At 46.4% G+C, this 10,278-nt stretch overlaps 1 protein-coding gene across 5 annotated transcripts in view; it reads left to right on the top strand.

Moving 5' to 3' along the window:
- The first annotated feature begins 330 nt into the window (after window positions 1-330).
- gja5b (gap junction protein, alpha 5b) overlaps window positions 331-10,278 on the top strand; it is a 132,555-nt gene continuing 122,607 nt past the window's right edge. For 4 of the 5 annotated variants that reach the window (XM_085998600.1, XM_085998602.1, XM_085998597.1 and 1 more), the window contains exon 1: window positions 372-481. Coding sequence is in view for 1 of the 5 variants with exons in the window: in XM_085998603.1 (XP_085854729.1) it covers window positions 344-481 (138 nt within the window). In the remaining 4 variants the exon portion in view is untranslated. Of the gene's footprint in view, window positions 482-10,278 lie in introns of all 5 variants that reach the window. The other variant, XM_085998603.1, reaches the window with a different exon arrangement.

The raw sequence follows: 10,278 nt of genomic DNA, 5'->3' as shown, positions 1-10,278 counted from the left end.
CTCCTCGCTCTATTAATCACAATTTTAAGTTGATCACTCTGATCACTAACTCCCCAAACAGACGAAATAGATTTTCCCTAGTCGCTGTATCATATTAGGAAAGTTAGGACAAAGCCGGTTAATAATAGCTTGGCCTTATTTAGTGATCGCAACCCTCCTTCTAGGGAAGCACAGTGTATTTATAAATTGTAATTGTTAAAAATACAATTTGATTTCCGTTTGTAATTCCTTCCAAAATGTGGTTCCTTTAGACAATACTTTATGAAAGAGATCGAAAGGAAATAAAAGTAAGCATTACGGAGAATGCATTGTGATTGAGACTACATTTGAATTGAAATCCCAAATGAAAAGCTGGCAGCTGCTCCTCTTTGTCACTGAGCCTCCCACTTTCCCTTTCTCTGTTACACACTCCACAGTCTCCAGATCCACAGCCAGTTTTATGAAGTTTTGCCTTCTGACAGTCAACTTAGACACGACTCAGGTAACGGCAGCTCTTTAACTCTGCGGTTAAGTTTAACATCACTGGCGGGGCTTGGGTTTGGTGGGAGGTCAGTTCCAAACGGATTCTGTATTAAAAGAGAAAATTGGTGAGGGGAATTAAATAATTCTCACCTTAAACCCAAATCTAAATATTTGGTTAATATAGTAAGTTTACTGAAAACAAAACAAGGAAGGGCGTGTATCGTTTCTTCTCTTGATTACATAATTTGTAAAACTACGAGAGTGGGCAACTTTTAACAGTTGCCTTGAATGTCCGATGGAGACAAAAGATTAAAGTTGCACCCAGTAGATGTATGGGTTCAATTTCATTTTGGCACATTTGACCTCATTAACACTCCTAAAATATTAAATATTGTGATAGAACTAATACCACATAATATGGAACCTTACTGCAACAGTTAAACAGAAGTCATTACATATTTTAATATCTATGGTTAGAGTCACTGTAAAATAGTTTGAAATGCAATCAATTCTATGCATTTAAATCAGGTGTTACATAAATGTACTGATTATTACAGTATATTTCTGTTTGGTTCTGAAAATTTTTATTCGGCAACAGAATTTCTGTTTAGCTAGAACTGATGTAAATTACCAAATCAGTCTAACATTTAAAAAATGGTGAAATAAACACATGGTACAACACCAAGACACATGAGTAGAGTGGGTAAATGCCTATGAGTATGACATCATCCTATATGTTATCTTTTGACGGTTTTCTCACTTCAAACTGTATTTGGCGAAGGTTTACAAACATTTATTTATTTATGGGCATTATTTGCAGTATTTTATTTATTGTTAAAATTACCTACTGTGCCTTATTGTGGGAAATTGAAAAATGGGGACTATACTGAATAAATCTGTCTGTACGAGTCTGATTTAGTGGAGTGATGGATACCTGTCTATATGGGGTCGATTTTAACTCGGGTGCGGGGAATTGTCGGGTTCCCCGAATTTGGTGTTTCCCACATGAATCTAAATGGGTGTGTGAGATTGATGCAATTTTAACTCAGTTGGTCAATTGATTTCCAACGTGTGGGAACCCTTGGCAAATGAGTATTTCCAGTCAGAAAGTCGCAAAATATGACGTCATTATTGCTGCTGCATTTAGGGTCTGCAACAAGCCTTGCTTCTTCTGCAGGCTGCCAACCTTTTTGCATTTGCTGATACACTGAGCTGGAAGCAGAATGGCAAGAGAAAGACCGAGGTCTGCACTTCATTTTGACAACTTTGCCCTGCAGGCTTTAGTGGAGGGAGCAAGAGCTCACAGGGAGGTGCTCTTCCCATCATCAGGGAGGAAGATGCCTCCCCAGCAGACAAAGGCTGCATGGCTGTAAGTGGCAGAGGAGGTCAACTCCTTATCAGCTACCCGCAGAACCTGGATACAGTGCAGGAAGAGATTTCATGACCTTCAGCACACTGGAAAAGTGAGTATGAAGTCCCCATCACTCTCAATCTGATCTCCATTGCCTCTCCTCACCAGCACTCAGCTTTAGCAATCTCTTCCTCCACATCCCACTTGACACTGACATCCATGCACCCTTACCCATTCCCTCTCTCTCTCTATGCTCACATTCACCTAACTATTCGACTATGCAGCCCTCACACTCCCTATCACACTGATGCTATGAAAACAACTGACAACACACAGGGAGGGCCATTGGTCTTACCACTTTACTCCATCTTTGTCTCCTTCTAAGCATCTATGCTATGGATGCTCTACACTCACTCCTTCATTCTCACTCAAACACCACTTGTCTCCCTCATTGCAGGAAAAGAGAGCTCACAATAAAAGAGAACGAGCGAGGACAGGAGGAGGGCCACCATCAGCAGCCCACCTCACCCCCTGGTAGGAGGCGGTCCTGGAGATCGTAGGACTGGAGGATGAGGCGCAAGTGGGGGACAGACAGATGGGTGCACCACAGCAAGCTGGTGACAGAATAGTTTTCCATCTCTCATTGACATTGCATGAGTCGCTGATAATGATTCTGAAGCTATAACAGATGGACCTATGATCATCTGCAATATGCAATGTGCATGTAACCTTGACCTCACATCTCTAACCCTTTCCTTTACTCCCCCACAGGACCATCGAGAGCCCCTGTCCCCACTGTCCAGGAGGAAGAGCCTGAGCTTCCAGACTCCTCAGAGGAATCTGCAACCTCTGAGGGCACAGCGTCAGCAGAATTCAGCGCACCCAGCACCAGCAGCACACCTCGGTGGGACCTTCGGGACATAGAGTAGTGTTGTCACCTGGTGTATCACAGCTCACAAGTGAGCATCAGCAGATTGTGGAGACAGGGACAGCAGTGGAGAGTGCAAGTCGGAGGGCGCAGGACTCTGCCAGCTCGGCTCAGCTGTATGTTGCCCCTCTGCCTCTGGGTCCATCAATAAGATCAGCAGGGCTGGAACTCCAGGAACAGATGCAGGAGTCTCTGGCAGGTTTTGTCTCCAGGGTCGATGTGAGTGTGGAGCGAATGGAGGAGTCCATAGCGAACATGAGCAGAGCCTTTGTGGAGTCATTGGTGCATGAACGCATCACCATGGAAAGGATGGCAACCTCCATGGAGGAGATAAGTTGCCAGGGTATGGAAAATATGGTGAGTGCTCATAATAGAATGACATCTCTCGAGGAGCGATGGGCATCTATTGAACAGAGAAACCAGACATTCATGGAATTCCTTCTGAGTAGGACTGCCAGTGCAGATACGGGTCCCCATGGCCCCGTGGTGTGCAGCAAGGTGCTCTCAAGCCACTTCCAAGCACTGGCCCCTTCTGGCCTGTGCAGCTTCAGGTGGGTGAGCAGCAGCCTGGCACTCCTGTTGCTGCTGCTGTTGTTCCTGGTTCTGCTGGTGCCGCGGCTGGTGTTCAAGCTCATCTAATGCCCAGAAGGGAAGGAAATAAACGGCTCCCATGCTTCTGGTATATGCCTCCATTAAGGAAGCGCTGAGTGAGGGTGGCGAGCGGGGTTTCCCAGGAGGTCACACTGGAGATGTGTGTGAGGCTCTAACCTTCCACAGGTGTGGTTAAGCCTGGTAAAAGTTGCCCCAGGCCTCAAACAACAAAGTCCTGCCACCTGCAAATGATGACTGATCAAATCTCCTCTTTAATGGTTGACCTGCAGCTGTTAGTCAGCAAGCCAATAGTGCTCACGCCAGGTTTCACAGGCGTGATCCCCACCAGGTGTGTTTTACGTGGGAAAATGGTTAAAAATGCAAGGGCCTGTTAAAATGGGATTATAAAGGCCAATTGTTGCTGATTAAGGGCCTTAAAGACCAGTCCCGCCTATTGGAGGCGGGACTGATTCGGTACCATCAGACACGCCTGGGTTAAAATAGCTCGGGGTCGGGAACCAGGCTGGAGGGGGGGTCGGGAACCAGGCTGGGGGGGGGGTTCTGACCCGTAGTTTTTGCGATTTTAACCCCCCACATGCCTCAAAGCCCGCCTCATGGCTGAGTTAAACTCGACCCCTATGTGTGTGATTGTAGTGGAGACATGGACACGTGTCTCTATGGGGGGAATTTTAACCCCAAGAATGGGTGGGCTGGAGTCGGGTGGGAGATTAGAGTTAAATATCTGAAACCTGACCCCAACCCGCCTCCAACCTTGCGACTTCCGGTTTTAACGGAGGTGGGACGGGCGGGTTGTTATAATGAGGCTCCATGCCTCAGAGTAATCCACCATTTTAAATTTAATGTTGGCGGGTGGGTTTCACAGGCCTTCGGAAACCTGCAGCTAAGGGGAGTGGAGGACTTGTGGATCGAGGAGGTAAGGCACTTACCTGTTGAATCCAGCGTTCATGCCTCTCCAAATCCCTGTAATTGGACTCCCCTCCGACCCTTCCGATCTCCCACCTGACCTCACCCCGAGGCCTCTGATCTCCAATCCCCCACCCGGCCCCTGATTCCTTCTCTAGCCCCTGACCACTATTCTGGCCTCCCATCCACCCTCTTGCCTTCCTACCTCCCCCTCCAGCCCACGATCCCCCTCCTGCTTTCCAACCTCCCCCCTCCAGTCCCCGATCACCTTTTGACCTCCCCCTCCGACCCCCAATCACCTTCCAACCTCCCCTCCAGCCCCTGATCACCCTCCAACCTCCCCCTCCAGCCTCCGATCACCTTCCGACCTCCCTGCTCCCAACCCCGATCGCCTTCCGATCTCCCCCCTCTGACCCCTGATCACCTTCCGACCTCCCCCCTCCGACCCCCAATCACCTTCCGACCTCCCCCTCCAGCCTCCGATCACCTTCCGACCTCCTCACTCACTCCGATCCCCGATCACCTTCCGACCTCCCCCTCCAGCCTCCGATCACCTTCCGACCTCCCCCTCCGATCCCCGATCACCTTCCGATCTCCCCCCCGATCACCTTCCGATCTCCCCCCGATCACCTTCCGATCTCCCCGTCCAACTCCCGATCACCTTCTGACCTCCCCCCTCTGACTCCTGATCACCTTCCGACCTCCCCCCCCCCCCAGCCTCCGATCACCTTCCGACCTCCCCCCCCAGCCTCCAATCACTTTCCGACCTCCCCCTCTGACCTCCGATCACCTTCCGACCTCCCCTCTCCAGCCCCCGATCACCTTCTGACCTCCCCCCTCCGGCCCCCGATCACCTTCCGACCTCCCCCCTCCAGCCCCCGACCCCTCTCTGGCCTCTGATCCCTCCCAATCCCTCCTTCCCTCCTCTCTGCAGTTTGCTAACGTAGGTCTTCCCACCCGACAGCCAACTAGCCTCTCCATCTGGCTGGCTGTGGGTGGGAAACTGTGATTTTAAAGGCTAACAAGGTCCTGCAGTTTAGTTCGGCAGGGCCTGCGGGAAACCTATTCTCCTGGGTTTGCCGACCACTTTCTATCACCGCACCCCCCACCGCCCCCCACCAAACCCCACACACTATACGCACTGCCAAATTAAAATACTAGCCTATGTGTCTGGTAATGTGGGGAGATGGAAACCTGTCTGTACAGGTCAGATTAAGTGGAGAGCTGGACATCTGACCATCTGTATGGGTCTAATTGTACGGGGAGCTCGACACCTGTCTATACAAGTCTGATTTAGTGGAGGAGTGGATAGTTGTCTTACGCATCTGATTGTAGTGGAGAGATGGACACCTGTGTGTATGGACCTCAGTGTAGTGGAAAGATGGACATCTGAATGTCGTATTTAGTGGAGAACTGGTGATCTGTGTATACAGGTCTGATTGTAGTGGAGTGATGGACACCTTTTTGTATAGGTCTGATTTCAGTGGAACTATGGACATCTGTGTGTATGGACCTCAGTGTAGTGGAAAGATGGACATCTGAATGTCGTATTTAGTGGAGAACTGGTGATCTGTGTATACAAGTCTGATTGTAGTGGAGAGATGGACACCTTTTTGTATGGGTATGATTTTAGTGGAACTATGGACATCTGACTGTCTAACGGGTCATATCAGTGGAGAGCTGGACACCTGTCTGTATGGTTCTCATTGTACTGGAGAGATGGATATTGGACCATCGTTAAGGGTCAGATTTAGTGGAGAGATGAACACATATCTATACGGTTCTGTATAGTTCCGTGTGTAGTGGAGAGACAGATACCTGTCTGTATGGGTCTGGTTGTAGTAGAGAGATAGACATCATATGAGTCTGATTTAGTGGAATAATAGACACCTGTCTGTATGATTCTCATTGTAGTGGAGCAAAGGACGCCTGTCTGTACAGGCCTGATTTAGTGGAAGAGTGAACAGTTCATAGAATTATAGAAAATTACAGCCTAGAAGGAGGCTATTCAGAGCGTCGTGCTTGTGCTGGCTCTTTGAAAGTATAGTCGTACTAAGTCCCACATCCCCACTTTTTGTCCATAACCTGTAAGTTTCTCATCTTCAAGTACCTGTCTAACTCCCTTTTAAAATTATTTATGGAATCAGCTTTCACCATCTTTTCAGGTAGAGCGTTCCAGATCCAACAACTCTCTGAGTGAAAAAAAATTTCCTCGTCTCCCCTCTCGAACTTTTACTAATGATTTTAAATCGATGACCTCTACTTATTGATCCACTCGCCAGAGGGAATAATTTTTCTCTATCGACTCTACCAAAACCTCTCATCATCTTGAAAACCTCTGTTAGGTCAACTCTTAACCTTCTCTGTTCCAAGGAGAACAGTCCTAACTTTTCCAACCGCTCCTCATAACTGAAATCCCTCATCCCTCATCCCTGGAAACATCCTGGTAAACCTCCTCTGCACTCTTTCTAAGGACTTTACATCTTTCCTGAAGTCTGCCCAGAATTGTCCACAATACTCCAGTTGAAACCAAATCAGTGACCTAAAGTTCTAGCATGATCTCTTTATTGTTATAATTCTTTTCCTCTCTTTATAAACCCAAGTAACCCATATGCTTTTTTAACCACCTTATCAACTTGCCCTGCTACCTTTAATAAGGATTTGTGTATATGGACACCAAGGTCTCTCTGCTCATCTAAAATTTACAAAATCAAGCCGTTTATATTATACTGTCTTTCCATATTAGACCTCTCAGAGTGCATCATTTCACACTTCATCACATTGAACTCCATCTGCCATACTTCTGCCCATTTCACCATCCAGTCTATGTCATCCTGAAGCCTATAACTATCCTCATCACTATCTACCACTTTCCCAAGTTTCATATCATCTGCAAATTTTATAATGGTGCTCCCGACACCCGAGTCTAGGTCATTTATAAAAATTGAAAAGAGTAATGCAGAATTGGGTTTTAAATATTCCTGGATATAAGGTGTTCAGGAAAGATAGGGAAGGAAAGAAAGGATGTGGGGTGGCAGTATTGGTTAAGGAAAATGTTACAGTGCTGGAGAGAGAGGATGTCCTGGAGAGGTCAAGGACAGAATGTATTTGGTTGGAGTTCAGAAATAATAGAGGTGCCATTACACTACTAGGTGTATTCTATAGGCCACCAACTAGGAGCAAATTTGCAGGGAAATTACAGAGAGGTGCAAGAACTATAAAGTAGTAATAATGGGAGACTTCAATTATCTTAATATAGACTGGGATAGTAACAATGTAAAGGGCAGAGAGGGGGAAGAATTTCTGAAGTGTGTTCGGGGGAATTTTCTTGGTCAGTATGTTTCCAGCCCAATGAGGAAGGAGGTATTGCTGGGTCTGGTTCTGGGGAATAAGGTGGGACATGTGGAGCAGGTGTCAGTTGGGGAATATTTAGGGAACAGTGATCATAGTATCATATGGTTTAGATTAGCTACAGAAAAGGACAGGGAGCAATCTAGAGTAAAAATACTTAATTGGAGGAAGGCCAATTTCAGTGGGTTGGGAACAGATCTGGCCTGGGTAAATTGGAAAAAAATATTGGCAGGCAAAACTGTAATTAAACAGTGGGCTGCCTTTAAAGAGGAGATGGTTCGGGAACAGTCGAGGTACATTCACACGAGAGGGAAAGGTAGGGCAACTAAAGCCAGAGCTCTCTGGATGATGAAAGAGATAGAGAGTAAGATGAAGCAGAAAAAGAGTGTGTATGACAGATGTCAGGTTGAGAATACAAGTGAGAATTAGGCTGGATATAAAAAGCTCATAGGTGAAGTAAAAAAGAAAATAAGGGGCAAAGAGAGAGAGTATGAGAATAGATTGGCAGCCAACATAAAAGGGAATTCAGAAGTCTTCTATAGGCATATAAATAATAAACGGGTAGTAAGAGGAGGTGTGGGGCTGATTAGGGACCAAAAAGGAGACCTACGCATGGAGGCAGAGGGCATGGCTAAGGTACTAAATGAGTACTTTGCATCTGTCTTCACTGAGGAAGAAGATGCTGCCAAGTCATAGTGAAAGAAGAGGTAGTGGAGATACTGGATGAGATAAAACTTGATAAAGAGGAGATATAGAAAAGCTGTCTGTACTTAAAGTAGATAAGTCACCAGGACCGGATGGGATGCATCCTAGGATGCTGAGGGAAGTTAAGGAGGAAATTGCAGAGGTGCTGGCCATAATCTTCCAATCCTCCTTAGATACGGTGGTGGTGCCAGGGGACTGGAGAATTGCAAATGTTACACCCTTGTTCAAAAAAGGGTGTAAGGATAAAATTAGCAACTACAGGGCAGTCAGTTTAATCTTGGTAGTGGGAAAGCTTTTAGAAATGATAATCAGGGACAAAGTTCACAGTCACTTGGACAAGTGTGGATTAATTAAGGAAAGCCAGCACAGATTTGTTAAAGGCAAATCATGGTTAACTAACTTGATTGAGTTTTTTGATGAGGTAACAGAGGGTTGATGTGGGCAATGCGGTTAATGTGGTATATATGGACTTCCAAAAGGTGTTTGATAAAGTGATACATAATAGGCTTGCCAGCAAAGTTGAAGCCCATGGTATTAAAGGCACAGTGGCAGCATGGATATGAAATTGGCTAAGTGACAGGAAACAGAGAATAGTGGTGAATGGTTATTTTTCTGACTGGAGGAAGGTACACAGTGGTGTTCCCCAGGGGTCGGTACAAGGACCACTGCTTTTCTTGATATATATTAATGACTTGGACTTGGGTGTACAGGGCGCAATTTCAAAATTTGCAGATGACACAAAACTTGGAAGTATAGTGAACAGTGAGGAGGATAGTGATGGACTTCAAGAATACATACGCAGGGTGGTGAAATGGGCGGACACGTGTCAGATAAAATTTAACGCAGAAAAGTGCGAAGTGATAAATTTTGGTAGGAAGAATGAGGAGAGACAATATAAACTAAAGGGTACAATTCTAAACTGGGTGCATGAACAGAGAGACCTGGGGGTATATGTGCACAAATCGTTGAATGTGGCAGAACAGGTTGAGAAAGCGGTTAAAAAAGCTTACGGGATACTGGGCTTCATGAATGGAGGCATAAAATACAAAAGCAAGGAAGTTATGATGAATCTTTATAAAACACTGGTTCTACCTCAACTGGAGTATTGTGTCCAATTCTGGGCACCGCACTTTAGGAAGAATGTGAAGGCCATGGAGAGGGTGCAGAATAGATTTACACAAATGATTCCAGGGATGAAGGACTTCAGTTAGGTGGATTGACTAGAGAAGCTGGAGTTCACAGAAATCACAGAATCACAGAAACCCCACAGTGCAGATAGAGGCCATTTCGTCCCATCGAGCCTGCACCGACACATATCCCACCCGATCCCTGTAACCCCTACACCAACACATATCCCACCCTATCCCCGTAACCCCACGTATTTAATCCCCCTAACACTAAGGGTCAATTTTATCATAGCCAATCAACCTAACCTGCACATCTTTGGACTGTGGGAGGAAACCGGAGCACCCGGAGGAAACCCACGCAAACACGGGGAGAATGTGCAAACTCCACACAGACAGTCACCCGAGGCCGGATTCGAACCCGGGTCCCTGGCGCTGTGAGGCAACAGTGCTAACCACTATGCCACCGTGCTGCTTGGAGTAGAGAAAGTTGAGAGGAGATTTGATAGAGGTGGTCAGAGTCAGAGTAGATAGAGAGAAACTGTTCCCATTGGTAGAAGGGTCGCGAACCAGAGGACACAGATTTAATGTTGTAGTGTATGTACTTTGAAGAAGGAACTATATTCTGCAGCCCCTGTATACTGCAGTACCAGTACCAGTAGTGACCACCCCTGTGTATAAGCCCGTGTAGTAACTTTGTATAGTAGTTCCAGTTTTGTCTCCATTCAGTAAACACCTGTTATAACCAACTCCTGCAGTCCGTGTCTCAATTACACACGGACGTAACACTGGCGACGAACAGATCCGAACTTACCTACAGTTCTGCACCACCTCATGGGGAT

The sequence above is a fragment of the Somniosus microcephalus genome, chromosome 10, assembly GCF_052327205.1.
Source record: "Somniosus microcephalus isolate GS21.2 chromosome 10, FLI_Smic_1.0, whole genome shotgun sequence".
NCBI lineage: Eukaryota > Metazoa > Chordata > Chondrichthyes > Squaliformes > Somniosidae > Somniosus > Somniosus microcephalus.
Note: the sequence above shows the minus strand (reverse complement) of the source record. Positions and strands in the feature narration are given on the sequence as shown.